The 21,400-nt window shown below is 43.0% G+C and overlaps 1 protein-coding gene across 2 annotated transcripts in view; it reads right to left on the reverse strand.

Moving 5' to 3' along the window:
• The window catches only part of LOC126458541 (leukocyte elastase inhibitor-like), a 221,524-nt gene that overhangs the window by 75,157 nt on the left and 124,967 nt on the right, over positions 1–21,400 (reverse strand). For both annotated transcript variants that reach the window (XM_050095658.1, XM_050095657.1), the window contains exon 5: positions 12,832–13,046. In XM_050095658.1, coding sequence (XP_049951615.1) covers positions 12,832–13,046 — 215 coding nt within the window. The remainder of the gene's footprint in view (positions 1–12,831; positions 13,047–21,400) is intronic.

A 21,400-nucleotide genomic window follows, 5' to 3' on the forward strand; every position in this document is an offset into this window, starting at 1 on the left:
TATTTCTATGCACCAGGAATTGCATGGCGACGACTTTAAACGTCGCGTGCAGTTCTGCCACTGGGGATAAAAGAAGTTACGGGACGATGACAGATTTTTTGCACGCGTTCTGTTTAGCGACGAAGCGTCATTCACCAACAGCGGTAACGTAAACCGGCATAATATGCACTATTGGGCAACGGAAAATCCACGATGGCTGCGACAAGTGGAGCATCAAAAATGGTTCAAATGGCTCTGAGCACTATGCGACTTAACATCTATGGTCATCAGTCCCCTAGAACTTAGAACTACTTAAACCTACCTAACCTAAGGACATCACACAACACCCAGTCATCACGAGGCAGAGAAAATCCCTTACCCCGCCGGGAATCGAACCCGGGAACCGGGCGTGGGAAGCGAGAATGAAGTGGAGCAACAGCGACCTTGGCAGGTTAATGTATGGTGCGGCATTATGGGAGGAAGGATAACTGGCCCCCACTTTATTGATGGCAATCTAAATGGTGCAATGTATGCTGATTTCCTACGTAATATTCTACCGATGTTACTACAAGATGTTTCACTGCGTCACAAAATGGCGATGTACTTCCAACATGATGGATGTCCGGCACATAGCTTGCGTGCGGTTGAAGCAAAATTGAATAGCGTATTTCAAGACAGGTGGATTGGTCGTCGAAGTACCATACCATGGCTCGCACGTTCACCGGATCTGACGTCCCCGGATTTATTTCTGTGGGGAAAGTTGAAGCGACAACGCCTACAACATGCGTCAGCGCATTGTCAATGCATGTGCGAACATTACGGAAGGCGAACTACTAGCTGTTGTGAGGAATGTTGTTACACGCATTGCCAAATGAATTGAGGTTGACGGATATCATTTTGAGCATTTACTGCATTAATGTGGTATTTACAGGTAATCACGCTGTAACAGCATGCGTTCTCAGAAATGATAAGTTCACAAAGGTTCATGTATCACATTGGAACAACCGAAACAAAATGTTCAAACGTACCTACGTTCTGTATTTTTAATTTAAAAAACCTACCTGTTACTATCTGTTCGTCTGAAACTGTGAGCCATATGTTTGTGACTATTAGAGCGCCATGTATCACAAAGCGAAAAAAGTGGTCCAAGTAAAATATTCATATTTCTTTACGTACTACACGAATATGTAATAAATTGGGGTTCCTATTTAAAAAAAAATAAAAGCAGTTGATATCCGTTTGACCTATAGCAGCGCCATCTAGAGGGCCAACCATAGCGCCATCTGGTTTTCCCCTTCAAGCTAGACAAGTTTCGTTCTTTGTAGTCTTTTCTTTTGCGCTTATTTCGTGAGATTAATGTGGACTTTTGAAGCTGACTCGTCATCTCGAAACGTATTTCTGAGGTTATAAACAAAACAATGTTGATATATCAGCTGATCAGGGCTCATCCCTACGATTCCAACTTAAAACCATAAAAGTACCAAACACGCCCTACTAACAGTTTTCTTCCCAGACCAATTTGTCTCTTCAATTACTGAATGACCCTCGTAGAACACTGCTCGCGTATTATCAGATTTCTAGAGACCGAAAATGTCCTCTGTAGAGTTGAACATGAGTTCCAAAAACAACGATCGTGGGAAACTTAGATCGCTCTGTTCGACCACGAGACCCAGAAAGCGGCAGATATCGTCACGCAGGTTGATGGCGTGTTCCTTGACTTCCAGAAGGAGATCTATACAGTTACGCACTGCCGCAAGCTTAGAGAATATCAATCAGAACAGTTATGCGACTGGGTTGAAGCGTTTCCAGCAGACAGCAGACATGTTGTACTCAACGGAGGTTAATCTTCAGATGTAAAAGTAAATAATAATTTTATTTTTAAAGTGGTCAGTGTTTGCATACAAAAACAGCAATATGGGATTGCGGGCCCGCCTTGATGCAAAACGCTTTTGCTATTTATTTATGCCCAAACTAGTTTCAGCGATAGGTATCGCCATCAGTGGATTCCTTGATCCTAAAACATGCAGAAATAGCGTACTTATAAAACATTGTAAAACGTTATTACATGTGTACTGTTTGGTTCCAAATAATGTTCTCTGTGAATAATTTCATTATATCTCATTTACTACACGTCAAAGCATCGTTTTACGATTTTTGCCGCTGTTTCCGGGATATTTCCTACGGTTTTTTGTTGCTGTTTTTCTCGGCGTACATCATATCATCTCTAACCGTAAGAGTGGCTGTTGGCAGACATATACAAAAACGGGAACTCAAGTATGCCAGCGTTACACAATTGGGATTGTTTTGGTTACAGTTTTGGTGTGTTCTAAGTTGTTACGTAGTCTGTCATGTACTCTCGTTCGTTGGACGGCTTGCAGCTATTTTTAGACACAGAAAAACATAACTTGCGCACCTTGTTCGTAATCTAAAACATTACGCCATATTGCTGTCCCGTCTGTGGCGAGAAATGTATGTGTGGGATGGGAGGGGGGGGGCGGGGGGGGGGGGGGGGGGGTGTTTTCCTGTTATGTGTCCTTTGTCAGTTCTCTTAGAGCGATAAAGAGTGTGTTGTTGCAAAGTGTTGTGTTTTCATTTATTGCGTTTTTCCCTTCCACTATAACGTGTTGATGTAAAAGTAAAATCGGGTGTACTCCAAGGAATTGTTAAAAGGCAATTACTTTTTACAATATACAATACTTTTCACAGTATATATCGTGGATAGCGCTCGAAGTTCCCTGATTATTTTAGCGACCGATGTTGTCGTACATAGAGAAGTTGTAACGCTAGAAAACTGCAGCGAAATGCAGGAATACCTGTAGAGGATCGACCTTTCGTGTAGGGATTGGCCTTTTACCTTCACTATAAATATTGTAACGAATTTGCGAATACACGGACGGCAAGACCCTTTATTGTGTGATTACATATTTGCAGACCAAGCACTGGAAGCAGCTGCGTCCATAACATGTTTAGGAACATACGTACGGGGCGATTCGAAGGCGTAAAAACCACATAAAATTAATCGCGCTTAAGGCAGATACCAGACTGAGATTCATTGGAAGAATCTTCAAGAAATGTAGTCCATCAACAAAGGAAGTAGCTTATAAATCCTTTTCTCGAGTGATACTTGAATACTGCTTGTCAGTGTGGAACCCGTAACAAACAGGACTGACAGAGGAAACATAGAAGATCCCCAGATAAGCACCGCGTTTCGTTACAGGTTCATTCAGTAAGCGCTAAGGCGTCACAGAGATGCTCAGCCGACTGCAATGGCAGGCGCTGCAAAAGAGGCGATCTACATCACGATGTGGTTTCCTGTTACAACTCTGAGAGCGGACTACATAGAAAAATCGACCAATATACTGTTTCGCCCTGCGCATACCTCGCACAGAGACCGTGAAAAAAAATTAGAGATATTAAAGCTCATATACTTGCCTACCAACATTCGCTCTTCCCCAAGAACCGATGGCAACTACGAGGGTCACTCTAAAACAAATGCACACTATTTTTGTAAAGATACAGTTTTCATTCTGCATGTGTGAAAGTTTTACAGTGTGTAGATACATCCTTCCCGCTTGTTTTCAAACTTCGTTCAACCTATTCCCGTGAGTGGCGCCGTTACAATTGTCACGCTACGTTGGGATAGGGGAAGGAAGTGTTTGCAGAATACTGAAAGTGTTGGCGTTAAAAAAGGTTTGTGCCAGGTGGGTTCCCAGGATGTTGACAGTGGATCACAAAGAAACAAGAAAAACAGTATGCAGCGAACGTTTGGAACAGTACGAGAATGGTGGGGATGAATTTCTTGGAAGAATTGTGACAGTTTCCACCATTTTTCACCAGAGACGAAGAGGCAGTCAATGGAGTGGCATCATGCAAATTCACCCAAGAAAAAAAAATTCAAAACCACACCTTCTGCTGGAAAAGTTATGGCTACGTTGTTTTTTGATTCCGAAGGACTCCTGCTTGTGGACATCATGCCAAGTGGAACCACCATAAATTCTGATGCATATGTGACGACACTCAAGAAACTTCAAGCTCGACTGCCATATCGGCAAAAGCAGGATGTTTTGCTGTTGCACGACAATGCACGGCCACATGTCAGTCAAAAAACCATGGAAACGATCACAAAACTCGGATGGACAACACTGAAACACCCGCCTCACAGCCCTGACCAGGCTCCATGTGACTATCATCTCTTTGGGAAACTGAAAGACTCTCTTCGTGGAACAAGGTTTGAAGATGATGACTCCCTTGTGCACGCCGCCAAACAGTGGCTCCAACAGCTTGGTCCAGAATTTTACCGTGCGTGTATACAGGCGCTGGTTCCAAGATGGCGTAAGGCAATTGAGAGGGATGGAAATTATGTGGAGAAATGGAAATATTGTTCCTAAGGGATGTATCTACACACTAAAACTTTCAAACATGTAGAATAAAAGATGGATTTAAAAAAAATAGTGTGCATTTCTTTTGGAGTGACCCTCGTAGAACAGCAAAGCGGGGGAATGACACTGGTATGCAGTGTATAGATGTAGATGTAGATAACATGAAATTGTACGCTCGTCGTTCTGTTGTTGTTTGCCACATATAAACTAAAATTTTGCGCATGAGTAAGCATTTCTTTTAATGAATTTTATTCATTTGTGATCAAATACTAGAAAGGAGAATATTTTGGGTAGGTTTCAGGAAACATTTTTAGCAGCTCCATAATCTATCTGCTGAACAACAGCTATAACATCGTTTCTGAGATAAGTTCATAATCTAGCATCTAATTTCGATATAGTCCACGTCATTGAACGTACAAGATCTGTAACTGATAACCAGTCGCTTTGGGTCCATGGACCCTATGTTGAATACGGTGAGTGGCGGTGAGTACGTATTTCGTGTGCCACTGTCACTTACCCCTTTCCTGTTTAAACCGCGAATGCTATGTGGGAAGAACGACTGTTGCTAACCCTCAGTGTGAATCCCAGTCTGTCTAATTTTACCTTAATTGTCTTCTCACAAGAAATGCAAAGAAGAAAGCCAAATACTGAGTGTTTATAAATGAATATCGGGGTTTTAACATTTTACAATATGTATTATATTAAACTTACAGTTATAAATGATGTGTCAAATGAAAGAGCAACTCACACAGTTTTACCAAGAACCTTATGAATGTTCACTGTGAGCACCATTTGTCGCACGGCACACATCAAGTCTATAGCAAGGGGCCCAATGACAGGGCTTGCTTTGCATGGCCTCCACGTTCACTCGACCTAACGCCATGCGATTTTTCCTTTGGGGCTTCATCAAGGATCGTGTGTACGTGCCTCCGCTACCAGCAGACCTCCCTGAATTAAGAAACCGGATTGAAGCAGCTGTTGCTACAATCACTGAAGACACACTTATCAACGTTTGGGAAGAACTCATCTACATCTACATCTACATTTTACTACGCAAGCCACCCAACGGTGTGTGGCGGAGGGCACATTACGTGCCACTGTCATTACCTCTCTTTCCTGTTCCAGTCACGTATGGTTCGCGGGAAGAACGACTGCCGGAAAGCCTCCGTGCGCGCTCGAATCTCTCTGATTTTACATTCGTGATCTCCTCGGGAGGTATAAGTAGGGGGAAGCAATATATTCGATACCTCATCCAGAAACGCACCCTCTCGAAACCTGGACAGCAAGCTACACCGCGATGCAGAGCGCCTCTCCTGCAGAGTCTGCCACTTGAGTTTGCTAAACATCTCCGTAACGCTATCACGCTTACCAAATAACCATGTGACGAAACGCGCCGCTCTTCTTTGGATCTTCTCTATCTCCTCTGTCAACCCGACCTGGTACGGATCCCACACTGATGAGCAATACTCGAGTATAGGTCGAACGAGTGTTTTGTAAGCCACCTCCTTTGTTGATGGACTACATTTTCTAAGGACTCTCCCAATGAATCTCAACCTGGCACCTGCCTTACCAACAATTAATTTTATATGATCATTCCACTTCAAATCGTTCCGTACGAATACTCCCAGATATTTTACAGAAGTAACTGCTACCAGTGTTTGTTCCGCTATCATATAATCGTACAATAAAGGGTCCTTCTTTCTATGTATATGGACTTTATGTGTGCCCTGTGACAAATGGTGCTCACACTGAACATTTATAAGGTTCTTGGTAAAACTGTTTGAGTTGCTCTTTCATTTGACACTCATTTATAACTGTAAGTTTCGTATAATACATATTATAAAGCGTTAAAACCCCGCTATTCATTTATAAACACCCTGTATTGCATTCTAAGACAAAAAAAGACGCGCAGCAAGAAGCAATTATCCGAAGGGGACGGAAATCGGTAGATGTTTACAATTTCAGAAAGACTGGATGATTTACTCAAGAGGAAGAGCTTCACAAATCGAGCAAGTCAATAACACGTTAGTTCCCCTCTGGCCCTTATGCAAGCAGTTATTCCGCCTGGCACTGATTGATATGTTTGTTGGATGCCCTCCTGAGGAATACCATGCCAAATTCTGTCCATCTGACGCGTTAGATCGTCAAACTTCCGAGCTGGTCGGACGGCCCTGCCCATAATGCTCTGAACGTTCTCAACTGGCGACAGATCTGGCAACCTAGCTGGCCAGCGTAGGGTTTGGCGAGTATGAAGACAAGCACAGATTCTCTTGCCGTATGCGGACGTGCATTGTCTTCCTGAAACGTAATCCCAGGATGGCTTGCCATGACGGGCATGGTAGAGTATAGTCGACGTACCGCTGTTCTGTAAGGGTGCCACAGATGGCAACCAAAGGGGTCCTGCTATGAAATGAAATTAAATGACGCCCCTGGCTGTCGGTCGTATAGCGGGTCACAGGTTTTTATCCTACAACTGCCCAGGGCATCTCTAGACACCTCTTCGCTGATTATCGGGAAGTGAGACTCGTCATTCATCTGCATCTACATCTACATCTACGTGATTACTCTGGTATTGATAATAAAGTGCCTGGCAGAGGGTTCAATGAACCACCTTCAAGCTGTATCTCTACCGTTCCATTCTCGAACGGCACGCGGGAAAAAACGAGCACTTGAATTTTTCCGTGCGAGCCCTGATTTCTCTTATTTTATCGTGATGATCATTTCTCCCTATATAGGTGGGTGTCAACAGAATGTTTTCGCAATCGGAGGAGAAAACTGGTGATTGAAATTTCACGAGAAGATCCCGTTGCAACGAAAAACGCCCTTGTTTTAATGATTGTCACTCCATTTCACGTATCACATCTGTGACACTATCTCCCCTATTTCGCGATAATACGAAATGAGCTGCACTTCTTTGTACTTTTTCCATGTCATCCGTCAGTCCCACCTGAAGCGGATCCCACACCGCACAGCAATACTCCAGAACAGGGCGGACAAGCGTGGTGTAAGCAGTCTCTTTAGTAGACCTGTTGCACCTTCTAAGTGTTCTGCCAATGAATCGCAGTCTATGGTTTGCTCTACCCACAATATTATCTACGTGATCGTTCCAATTTAAGTTATTTGTAATTGTAATCCCTATGTATTTAGTTGAATTTACAGCCTTCAGAATTTAGCTGATATCTTTTAGTATTCATGTGAATAACTTCACACTTTTCTTTATTCAGGGTCAGGGTCTGATGACTTTACAAGACGGTAAATGACAGCATCATCTGCAAACAATCTAAGACGGCTACTCAGATTGTCTCCTATGTCGTTAATATAGATCAGGAACAATAGAGGGCCTATAACACTTCCTTGGGGAACGCCGGATATAACTTCTGTTTTACTCGATGACTTTCCGTGTGTTACTACGAACTGTGGCCATTCTGACAGGAAATCACGAATCCAGTCGCACAACTGAGGCGATACTCTGTAGGCACGCAGTTTGGTTAGAAGACGCTTGTGAGGAACGGTGTCGAAAGCCTTCTGGAAATCAAAAAATATGGAATCAATTTGACATCCCCTGTCGATAGTACTTATTACTTCATGAGTATAAAGAGCTAGTTGTGTTTCACAAGAACGATACTTTCTGAATCCGTGCTGACCGTGTGTCAATAAATCGTTTTCTTCGAGGTACTTCATAATGTTCGAATACAGTATATGTTCCAAAACCCTGATGCAAATCGACGTCAGTGATATAGGCCTGTAATTCAGCGGATTACTCCTACTTCCCTTCTTGGGTATTGGTGTAACTACGCAAATCGACGTCAGTCATATAGGCCTGTAATTCAGCGGATTACTCCTACTTCCCTTCTTGGGTATTGGTGTGACTTGAGCAGTTGTCCAGTACGGATCTTTCTGTGAGCGAGTGGTTGTATATAAATACTAAACACGGAGCTATTTTATCAGCATACTCTAAGAGGAACCTGACTGGTATACAACCTAGACCGGAGGCCTTGCCTTTATTAAGTGATTTAAGCTGCTTTGCTACACCGAGGATATCTGGTTCAAATGGTTCAAATGGCTCTGAGCACTATGCGACTTAACTTCTGAGGTCATCAGTCGCCTAGAACTTAGAACTAATTAAACCTAACTAACCTAAAGACATCACACACATCCATGCCCGAGGCAGGATTCGAACCTGCGACCGTAGCGGTTGCTCGGTTCCAGACTGTAGCGCCTAGAACCGCACGGCCACTCCGACCGGCGAGGATATCTACATCTATGTTTCTCATCTTGGCAGTTGTTCTTGATTGCAGTTCAGGAATATTTACTTCGTCTTCTTTGGTGAAGGAGTTTCGGAAAACCGTATTTAAGAACTCTGCTTTAGTGGCACTGTCATGAGTGACTTCACCGTTGTTATCGCGCAGTGAAAGTATTGACTGCGTCTTGCCACTGGTGTGCTTTATGTATGACCAGAATCTCTTTGGGTTTTCTGCCAGATTTCGAGACAGAATTTAGTTGTGGAAATTACTGAAAGCATCTCGCATTGAAGTATGCACTATATTTCGAACTTCTGTAAAACTTTGCCAATCTTGCGGATTTTGCGTTCTTTTAAATTTGGCATGCTTTTTTTGTTGCTTCTGCAACAGCTATCTGACCCGTTTTGTGTACCATGGGGGATCAGTACCGTCACTTATTAATTTATTTGGTATATATCTCTCAATTGCTGTCCGTACTATCTCTTTGAAAACATTCCACAACTTTTCTACACTTACATGATCAGATCGGAAGGAGTGAAGACTGTCTCTTAAAATGGCGTTAAGAGCATTTTGGCAGCTTTTCTAAATAGATATACTTTGTGTGGTGTCACGGCCAGACACCACACTTGCTAGGTGGTAGCTTTTAAATCGGCCGCGGTCCATTAGTATACGTCGGACCCGCGTGTCGCCACTGTCAGTGATAGCAGACCGAGCGCCACCACACGGCAGACTATAGTTAGCATAGCCTTCAGCTACGTCAATTGCTACGACCTAGCAAGGCGCCATTTATCTTTTGCTGGTTATCTTATAAAGCCTGTACCGTCAGACCTATGTTCTACAATTATGAATTAAAGTTAGGTATTCCAGAAGCTATGTACTATTTTTGGTTACTATAATTCCTTGTCATTTTCCAGACCTCACGCCAGCCTGCGTGAGCTTAAACGCGTGCCTTTCGGCTACCCGTCCTAGTGGATTGGCTGTCGGGTCAGTCCACTACACTTTGCGTTTCTTTTTGATGGTTGTAGGTGTTACGGTATTCAGCCTAGCAGCAATTGAAGACAATTCTACTCCAGTGAATGGGAATCCAGGCCGAAGACGTGTCCGGAGACACCGCGGACATCAGTGGGATACAAAGTGGCTGTCGCCCACCATACGGCCCAACAATCGGGAGTGACGGACTGAGCTCCCATTTCATTTCACGGCAGGACCTCTTTGGTTGTCATCCGCGACACACTAACCGCACAGCAGTCCGTCAACGATATTCTGCGATCCGTTATGTTCCCCTTCATGGCAAGCCACCCAGGGCTTACATGTCAGCAAGGTAATGCCCGCCTGTACACAGGAAGAGTTTCTCCTGCTTGTCTTCATGCTTGCAATACTCTACCTTGGCCAGCACGGTCGCCGGGTTTCTCTCCAATTGCGATGGTCTACAGTATTACGGACAGGGCCCTCCCAACACCTCGGGAATTTAACGATCTCACGCGCCAACTGGACGAAATTTGCATGGTATCCCTCAGGAAGACATCCAACGACTCTTATCAGTCAATGCGAAGCCGAATAACTGCTTGCATAGGGCTAGAGGAGGACCAGCTTGCTCTGTTTACGAAGTTCTTTCTTTTGAATAAATCATCCAATCTTTCTGAAATTCTAGTCCCTTGTTTGTCTGTACATGTACATCACATCTACCGATTTCAGTCGTATTTGGATGTTTTCTTCGTCGTGCGTCAGTTTTTTCAAATGGTTTAAATGGCTCTGAGCACTATCCGTCTTAACATCTGAGGTCATGAGTCCCCTACAATTTAGAACTACTTAAACCTAACTAACCTAAGGACATCACATACATCCATGCCCGAAGCAGGATTTGCACCTGCGACCGTAGCGGTCGCCCGGTTCCAGACTGAAGCGCATAGAACCGCTCGGCGACAACGGCCGGCGTCAGTATTTTCCGTCGTAGAATGTGTACGCCCTCGGAATTTCAACACTAAAACACATCGTGATCCACAAAACTTCTGTTGTAGCGTCTACCACGGATGGAGGGGGGGGGGGGGGGGGGGCGTTGGTTGAGCACCTCTGTGACGTGTTCGCGCTTACTAAACGAACCGGTGACGAAAGACGCTTCTCTTCTTTGAACCTGGTAAGATTCAGATAGCGGTCGAATGGTGGTTCCGTAAGCTACCTCCTTCGTTGGTGGACTGTACTTCATTTGGTTTCTTCCACTGAATCTTAGTCTGGCGTCTGGCTTACCTTGCCTTTAGTTTCATGTGGTCGTTCCACTTCAGCTCCCAAATATTTAATAGATGTGACTGTTTTCAGTGATTGTTCGACATTCGTATAATCATACAATAATGGTTCCTTCCACCTATTTACATTATATATATTTTTGTTATCCATCAACTGCCGATAATTGCGCCAATACTTTGCAGACATTCCTGCATTTCGCTACCGTTTTCTAGCGTTGCGAGTCCTCTATACAGGGCGCCCCTAGAAGAATGGCCAGTATTCGTGGATACGAGAGGAACGATTATTCGAAGCAAAAAAAGTCTAGTAAGTAAACATGGGCTCTGAAACGCATACCTTACGAGCTATGAGCACTTTTTCGTCTTCGATACTCTGAAACAAATCTCTCTTACTGCAAGCTCTTTTCTTTCCATATTTTGGTAGGAGGTAATGTGGACAAAACAAGAAAAAATTTCGGTAAGTACGTACTCTAAAATGCACTTGTTTAGTAAAAGAAATATGTTCTATAGTAGCGGAGGTGAACAAGTGCTCATAACTCTTAGGGTATGCACTTTATAGCAGACGCAAACTGACTTTTTTTCTTATTTTGGTCCATACTATCACGTCTAGAAACATGGAAGGCAAAGAGTTTGCAGTAGGAAAGATTCGCCTCACAATATTGAAGATGAAAAATTGCACACAGCTTTTAAGTATGCAACAGCATTATCTGCAAACAGTCTCGTGGAGCTTTCAGCATTGTGGCCGAGGCTTTGTGAACACTAGCAGTAATATATAACACTCCCTTGGGCAATACCGGAAGTAACTTTTACTTCTCAAGATTTATCTCCGTTAACAACTGCATGTTGTATTCTATTCGCCAGTAACTCTTTAATTCAATCAGAAAGCTCGTCTGATATTGTACAAGTTCGTATTTCCCTCATTAGGTGATGTGTGGGACAGTCCAACGCCATGCGGCAGTCAAGGAATCCAGCGTCAACCTGATCGCCGACTAACAGAGGGAGTAGGGTTTCACACTGTCGTTGTTTGCAGCATCATTGTTGATTCTTACACAGGAGATTTTTGGTCTCCACAAAAGTCATAATACGCTACAAGAAAAAATAGCGTACGCATTACGTATGAGGGTATGTGACTGCAAGGACAGAAAGTTAAACTTCTTACCGCCATACTTTCCAATCGGATCGAATTGGGTGAACTTCCAGTATTACCATCCCTATCTGGCGATTGGATCAGCATCAAGTGTGTTCCATATCCTCCATGAGACACTGCAGAATGATTTGTGGTTTAACTCAGGATATTTGCGCGTCGTATACTGATCGGGTACTCTTCTTCACCTTTCCTCCCATTATTGGCGATATACCGGTAGTGAAAATTCATTCCACCACAAGGATTATACTTGGCTCCCTCTTGGTCAAGTACATGTCATACTAATAGGCTTTGGCAGCAGACAGCCGAATGTTGGCGAAGTGCTGATGTCATAATTCTATTGCTGCAGTACGTCAGCAGGCGTTAGTAGAAGTTAACAACTAAAGAGAGTGGTACTGGTAATGGTGACAATGATAATATTATTGATAGACTGATTTCAGAGACGTCAGACAAGTTTCACTTGTTGTAGCTGGGATTCACAGTCATCAAAGACTTTTTGAAGGACATCATCTTTACGCCAGTGACTGTTACAAATTTTTATTACGCACTAGTGCAATTTCGGCCTTAGGCCATTATCAACTGCCGATATTACGGCTTTAAGTCACGTCTTCGTTCCTTGAAAGATCAGCAACATCCCGTATACCTGCCCAGGCAAACAATCAATGTACTTGTTGTAGCTGGGATACACAGTCAGCACTTGATAATGGCCTAAGGTCGAAATCGCAACAGTGTGTAATAAAAACTAATAACAGTCACTGGCGTAAAGATGATGTCCTTCAAAAAGACAAGTTTCAGTTTTCTTTTTCTCGTTGAGACAAGTGCTTTGATAGTAAAGGCATTTGTTGTAGTACCTTGTAAGGAAGCAGAAGAGCTTGCGAGTCCAACTCTTTCAAATACACGTAGTTGAAATCGCCCTCAGTGTACATCATGTCCACTTGTTTTGTTGCACTTGAAAGTAAGTGGAAAGGCATCCGTCTCGTGCGAACTTTGTTAAACTGCTTGGCCCAGTCACCCTTGAAATAAATGGCGTTGATTAACACCATCAGAGTACGATCATCCAGGTAACCTGAAAAGAGTTTCAAAACGTACATTATAAATTATATTCATACGAAAATGCCAACGTTATCTATTATGAGATTAAGGTCACTTAATTTCCTCTGAGCCACCGGAAGCATATTAGAAAAGGTATAGGAAAACGATCCAAATTTGGCTACACTCTCAGTTTGTTAACCTGATAATTATGATATTGTAATATTCAAGAAAACAACCACCGCGGAAAACTTGCACCGATATTTCGTTGCAGACACCAGATAAAATAAGTTGATTATTCTTCTTAGATATCACACAAAAGCGTTATATATGATCAGATCTCTGCGAACATTGCGCAATTTGTTATTGCAGTAACTAACATTAATAATGTCATTCAGTAAGAACTGTGCTAATTATTTGGCTGTTTTCATTACTCAATAATTATAAATCTGAAATTTCCATAGTAGCACTCTCAACGAACAATTTCACAGGAATACTTTAGCACATTCATTTTCGAGGAAAGTCTTGAGACATTATGTACGTTAATAATCTTCCGCTAGGTCAGTGGTCGTCAACCTGAAATAAGTGGTCGTGTGGTCCGCGGTTTTCAAGCGTATTTTTTGTAAAATGAATCAAGACACTAACAGTCGAATCAAAAAAAGTCAGCTAATGTTAGGTTCTTCTTAAGAGTATAGTTTTCCTGCCCAGCAAGAAATAAAAATGCTTATACAGATAGTAATATATCAAGATATGATGGTTGGTAGATTCGGCTATGAGCAAACTAAACTTAGCCGCTTACCTCATTGGCAGAGGTACTAAACATTTGTGATCACGTCACATACACTATGTGACCAAAGGCATCCGGTCACTCCCAAAAACATACGTTTCTCATATTAGGCTCATTGTGTGCCACCTACTGCCAGTTACTCCATGTCAGCGACCTCGTGAGAGAGCAGAATGGGACGCTCTGCAGAACTCACGGACTACGAACGTGGTCAGGTGATTGGGTGTCACTTGTAACAAATGTCTGTACGCGAGATTTCCACACGCCTAAACATCCCTAGCTCCACTGTTTCCGATGTGATAGTGAAGTGAGAACGTAAACGGACACGTACAGCACAAAAGCACACAGGCCGACCTCATATGTTGACTGACAGAGACCGCCAACAGTTGAAGAAGGTCGTAATGTGCAATAGGCAGACATCTATCCAGACCATCACACAGGAATTCCAAACTGCATCAGGATCCACTGCAACTACTATGACATTTAGGCAGGAGGTGAGAAAACTTGGATATCACGGTCGAGCGGCTGCTCATAAGCCACACATCACGCCGGTAAATGCCAAATGACGCCTCGTTTTATGTATGGAGCGTAAACAATGGACGATTGAACAGTGGAGAAACGTTGTGTGGAATGACGAATCACGGTACGCAATGTGGCGATCCGATGGCTGGGTGTGGGTATGGTGAATGCCCGGTGAACGTCATCTGCCAGCGTGTGCAGTGCCAACAGGAAAATTCGGAGGCGATGGTGTTATGGTGTGGTGTTTTTCATGCAGGAGGCTTGCACCCCTTGTTGTTTTGCGTGGCACTATCACAGCACAGGCCTACATTGATGTTTTAAGCAGCTTCTTGCTTCCCACTATTGAGGAGCAACTCGGGGATGGCGATTGCATCTTTCAACACGATCGAGCACCTCGTCATAATGCGCGGCCTGTGGCGGAGTGGTTACACGACAATAACATGCCTGTAATGGACTTGAAAAAGTAATAGAGGAGAATCTCGGCGAGGAGCAGTTTGGCTTTAGACGGAATACGGGCACCAGAGATGCAATAGGGCTCCTACGAATCTTAGGAGAAAGGTTTATTGAAAAAGGAAGAGACCTATATATGTGCTTCATCGATTTAGAAAAGGCATTTGACAATGTGGTTTGGGACAAGCTGGCGACTATTATGAGGGAAAAGAGAGTGGACTGGAAAGCCAGAAGACTTATAAACTCATTGTACCTTAATCAAAAAGTTTCAGTTAAAGTGAGAGGAGAAAGTACAAACTGGATCGGACTAGGGAAAGGAGTAAGACAAGGATGCTGTTTATCACCTACTCTTTTCAACCTGTACTTGGAAAATATGATTGACCAATGCTCATTAGATGACAAAGGAGTAGAAATTGGAGGAAGAAGAGTAGGGTGCTTGATATTTGCTGATGACATGGTCCTTCTAGCCACAGGGGAAAAAGAATTACAGGATTTGGTGGACACCATTGCAACTAACGGAAAAAAATATGGAATGAAAATTAACACAAATAAAACAAAAGTATTGGCAATAGGAGGAAATAAGGAACTAAAAATTGTGCTGAATGGAGAAAAACTAGAACAGGTGCAAAATTTTAAGTATCTTGGAAGCAGGATAGACACCGACTGGAAGTGCACCACAGAAATTAAAACAAGGATAGCAATGGCAAAAGAGGCGTTTTATAAGAAAAGGAGAATCTTCTGCAGCGGTATGGACAGAGAACTCAGAAAGAGACTCATAAAATGTCTTGTATGGAGTGTTCTTCTATATGGCGCTGAAACATGGACTATGAGGAAAAAAGACAGAGAAAGGCTGGAGGCTTTTGAGATCTGGACATGGCGGAAGATGGAAGGAATAAGTTGGATGGACAGAGTAAAAAATGAAGAGGTACTGAGAAGAGTGGGAGAGAAAAGGCAGTTACTAGATGTAATAAAGAGAAGAAAAAGAAACTGGATTGGGCATATATTAAGAAAGAATGACGGACTGATAAAAACAGTTTTAGAAGGTTATGTAGAAGGGAAAAGGAAGCGAGGAAGGAAGAGATTCCAGATACTGGATGACATGATGGACGGTACAACATACAGCAGCCTTAAGAAGGAAGCAATGGATCGCATAAAATGGAGAGGCAAAGGACCTGCTAATATAGCAGATAACTGATGATGATGAATGGACTGACCTCCACAGAGTCCTGAACACGTTTGGGGTGTTTTGGAACGCCGAGTTCATGCCAGGCCTCATCAACCGACATCGATACCTCTCCTAAGTGCAGCACCCTGTGAAGAATGGGCTGCCATTCCCCAAGAAACCTTCCAGCACCTGATTGAACGTATGGCTGCGAGAGTGGAAGCTGTCATCAAGGCTAAGGGTGGACCGACACCATATTGAATTCCAACGTTACCGATGGAGGGCGCCACGAACTTGTAAGTCATTTTCAGCCAGGTGTCCGGATGCTTTTGATCACATAGTGTATTACATAACGCAATGAATTACGAATACAGTTGTGCAGCACGAAGTGGTGTTAAGGAGGAAAAAGCATTATTTTCTTCTCCAAATTCTGCAATATCTTTCTTGCGACTACCACTGAGCCTAAGTGGCATGATATAGGGTACATAAGTAGCTCCGCAATACCAGGGATGGATCGCATGCTCGTTTCTACATCTACATCTACATCCATACTCCGCAAGCGACCTGACGGTATGTGGCGGCGGATACCTTGAGTCCGTCTATCGGTTCTCCCTTCTATTCCAGTCTCGTATTGTTCGTGGAAAGAAGAATTGTCGGTATGCCTCTGTGTGGGCTCTAATCTCTCTAATTTTATCCTCATGGTCTCTTCGCGAGATATACGTAGGGGGGAGCTATATACTGCTTGACTCGTCGGTGAAGGTATGTTCTCGACACTTCAACAAAAGCCCGTACCGAGCTACTGAGCGTCTCTCCTGCAGAATCTTCCACTTGAGTTTATCTATCATCTCCGTAATGCTTTCGCGATTACTGAATCATCCTGTAACGAAGCGCGCTGCTCTCCGTTGGATCTGCTCTATCTCTTCTATCAACCCTATCTGGTACGGATCCCACACTGCTGAGCAGTATTCAAGCAGTGGGCGAACAAGCGTACTGTAACCTACTTCCTTCTTTTTCGGATTGCATTTCCTTAGGATTCTTCCAATGAATCTCAGTCTGGCATCTGCTTTACCGAAGATCAACTTTATATGATCATTCCATTTTAAATCACTCCTAATGCCTACTCCCAGATAATTTAAGGAATTAATTGCTTCCAGTTGCTGACCTGCTATATTGTAGCTAAATGATAAGGGATCTTTATTTCTATGTATTCGCAGCACATTACACTTGTCTACATTGAGACTAATTGCCATTCCCTGCACCATGCGTCAATTCGCTGCAGATCCTCCTGCATTTCAGTAGAATTTTCCATTGTTACAACCTCTCAATACACCACAGCATCATCTGCAAAAAGCCTCAGTGAACTTCCGATGTCATCCACAAGGTCATTTATGTATATTGTGAATAGCAACGGTCCTACGACACTCCCCTGCGGCACAACTGAAATCACTCTTACTCCGGAAGACTTCTCTCCATTGAGAATGACATGCTGCGTTCTGTTACCTAGGAACTCTTCAATCCAATCACACAATTGGTCTGATAGTCCATATCCTCTTACTTTGTTCATTAAACGACTGTGGGGAACACTATCGAACGCCTTGCGGAAGTCAAGAAAGACGGCATCTACCTGGGAACCTGTGTCTATGGCCCTCTGAGTCTCGTGGACTGAGTGGGACGCTATCCATGGGGCTGCTGAGCAAGTAACGCTTTCAGAAGGTTCAAAGCCAGCCAGTGGGAGAGCAGAGACCGGTCACGTGGGATATCCAGGCTGGCCGGCGAGACTGGCTGCAGCAGCGGATCGCTCTCTTGTCCACCAGCGCTCCTGTCCTACGGACGCATCCTCGTGCTCCTCCCATTGAGGGCGAAATGCTCTCCGCCACTACGCATGGTTCCCTCAGCGGCCGTAGCAGACGACAGATCAAATGTACCCCGTAGAATAGGAGGAGGAGAATAAATCTCCATTCTTCGGCGATTCTCTTTTTCATTTCACGTGCTAAAGTGAACAGTATCGGTCCTGGATGCCCACTTACGCTCCTTAACCCATTCCGACACCTACACTGTTACTGTTATTAATCACTTAATCATCCGCTCACACAGACCACGCACCAAGACTTCGTCAGCGAATTGCAATGTCACAACTTTGGGGTCGCTGACGGTGACAGCAATCTGAAACAGGCAACAGTCGTCACGAAGTATTGCGAGAGGTACCGACTTTTAACGATCAGTACTTGGGAGACGGCAGCTAGTCCACTTGGGGCTCCTAACATGCTAATTTATAAAGGTGAAACGTCCCCTTAGAAAAATTAGTGAATGTTTGTGCTGGTAAACCCCTCACGTTATTTGATTTTCAAACAGCTGAGCAAAACTGAACGTACTCTCTTTACTTATTCTGATCATCACTAAACTGACACACAATATTTTTAGCGCAACGCAATCTGACTTTCAATAATCCCTACAAAAGAATGGCCCTGACTAACAATAACATATACCTTTCATAAATCACTTACCTCACAAAAATCTTCGTTACTCGAACTACTGCAATACAGCGAGCGCCACTACTGCCAGCTAAGTAAAAGATTCTAACTACTGAAGGCAGTAACTACTGATAAGACATAGCAAATGAAAGATTTTGGTAAAGAACAAACAATGTATTTACCTTAATAGTGCTCAAAAGTCATTATTTCATGACATCCAGTCTTACAAATTTACTGTCTCTGATGGACACACGTCCAGATCATCCGCTCTCAAAACTCCGCCATCTCTCTCCCCACATCCACCACTGCTGGCGGCTCACCTCCAACTGCACAACGCTACACGCTGTTCACATCCAGCTGCCCAACACTACAATAGTGAATATTGCAACAATGCCGACCACCCTCAGACTGCACACAGCACAGTCTGTGGTTTTCATATAGAGCGCTACATGGCGTTACCAACATAAAAACCTAAACAGGCTACTTACACAAGTTACCAACTAATAATAAGATCGGTACAAATGCGGCCCTTGGTGCCACTCCACAATGTCAGCATTGGCTCCAGAGTAGAAAAATCTAACGACCACTGCTCTAGGTCCTTAAAAGGACCATCCATTTAAGAACGTTCTGTGGGAACGAAAACAGTCTGGAAGTCACTTAAACAGCAGTCATATCTACAGCCGCCATCTCATTGAGGATATTTGAAGAAACGCATTAAGAGAAGAACACGATTATACGAGTGGCACTCAAAAGTGGCTTACGGCTTTTGGCAGTGGAAGGTAAACTGGTCATAAATGGTTCTTTTTTAGTTACACAGCATTCATCTATTTTGCTTTTCCAAACAACCCTAGAATGATGACAAAAATCAGACACGATTTTCTTGTGTATTGTCCTGTACATTTTTTTAATCTTAGGGCAGTTAGCTATTGTTTGCCACGAATGGATTCCCGATAGCGATAATTTATGAACGTACTTGGGGAATGGAAGAAAAGAATATTGCATAATAAACTTCCAACATTTCGAGGTTCTATTTAGCTATTTTAAAAATTATAATTGCATAGCTGATTTACCAAACCAGTTAAGAATTTTACAACATTGAGGGGGAACGAGAGGATGACGGTCGAAAAACTCGATTTTTTTTATTATGAAATTAGAATGTATATACATTGAAGAATTGTTCCACAAAATATTATGCGCGAACTCCAAAAAGTAACGATTCTTGAGCGTTTGAAGCCGAGCGTGCATAACACAAAACACCATTGCCTTAAGTCGTTGTCGATGCCACCACCCCTACTTATACAGATTTCAGTAAACACGATTTGCTGGAGAGCTGTTTGGACGGTTTTACTCAAAATGTGAAGGGAAGTTTCAATAGTCTCAATCGGAGATGCGCTCCAAAAAGAACATCCAGCCGATGCGAAATCGTCAACATTGCTTCAAATTTGACCATATGTCTATTCAGGCCAGGCCATATTGCGTTAATGCACGTGGCAAATGCCCTTAAAATCGAAATCGGCGATGAAATGCGCCTATGCGCTCAGCAACGAAAAGAGCTTTGAGGACGAAAATGCGGGCTTATCTGGTCAAAGTAGCAGAAAGCGGCCATCCGCTAGCTGGGCGATAGTTATTATGGACTATGCATCGATGATAGGCCGTATGTTTCAAGCTTTGACCCTTTTGTATATGATAAATATCTGTCAAACTTAAAACGCTTTTTTCTCAAAACCATGTTTTTCGGCATGGTTGTCGTCAGCCACGCTACAATTTTCATCCGATTTTAATGATTTTTGGTCTCCCATGAAACAAATCGAATTCTCTTCAGTTCGTCGTGGCCGATTTTTATGTTGATATTTAGCATTTTTTCGGCCGAAAAAGAGGGGTCCAAAAACGGCCATTTTTTCAAATATCTATAATTTCGCCCAAAAAAAATTTTTTTTCAAATCCCTACGATGAACTAAAATTACATTTGTAAGGATCAGGGTGATATGTTAATTTCGTTTTTGAGATAACCACAACCAGCTTTACAACGTCAACCATCGATCGACCTCCTTTCACAGCTGCCTCAGGAAAATCCCAAATACACAGTGAAGATCTTAATATTTTTGAACAAAAAACCAATAAAAACTTCATTGAATGCCTTATTCTCTACTACTTTCTAGTAATGAGGAAAAAGTCCTAAATCTGAGCAATTTTTTCCCCAATTTGAGCAATATTTTCGTCCATCAAGTTGTCATTCCCCCTGAATCAAAACCCTGTCATGGCTTGGAAGGTCATTACTGCAAAGGTAAAACTAATTCGAACACACCAATAATTTGACTTGTAAATTATAGATTGCAACAGCTTTCTGAATGGAAGGTAGCCTGACACCAATAATTAGCACTGTGTGCCAGGACTGGGTTCGATTCCCAGCCCGGCACAGAAGAAGTTTCATAGCAGCGCACATTCCGCTGCAGAGTGAAAAATTCGTTCTGGACGCCTTCAATAAATTTTAATTTGTGTACAATTGTTGTTATTTATTCCAAACTTTATGGACGACTCATGCAGACAACTAACAAACGACGAGTTAATTAGAACATGCGCCTTATCAGTGAATGAGACTATTGCTGTTTGTGATCCCTCCGAGTTTGTCAGTGATGTCGTGAAACAGCGCACTTCGTTAAAAGATGGGGCGTTGAAAGAGTGATTTCCTGACTTGTGCGACTTGGTATCACCCTAATTTATACGTTAGTGATGTGTGCGGGCTCACACAGGGCACATTTTCGTTGATGCGGCCATGAAGAACCGGTTCTTGTAATTTTATAAGTATATTGCGGTAGGATATTAAGACATCTTTAATCGAGTGCCTGCCAGTTTTTCAGCAATTGCATTACATCCTCTCGCAACATAAATCACCCTAAATATAAATTATCAAACAATGGAAAATCCAGGATGGAATATAACAATACGAGTGAAGGAAAGTTGCTACTCACCATATAGCGGAGATGCTGAGCCGCGATAGACACAAT

The sequence above is a fragment of the Schistocerca serialis genome, chromosome 2, assembly GCF_023864345.2.
Source record: "Schistocerca serialis cubense isolate TAMUIC-IGC-003099 chromosome 2, iqSchSeri2.2, whole genome shotgun sequence".
Lineage (NCBI taxonomy): Eukaryota > Metazoa > Arthropoda > Insecta > Orthoptera > Acrididae > Schistocerca > Schistocerca serialis.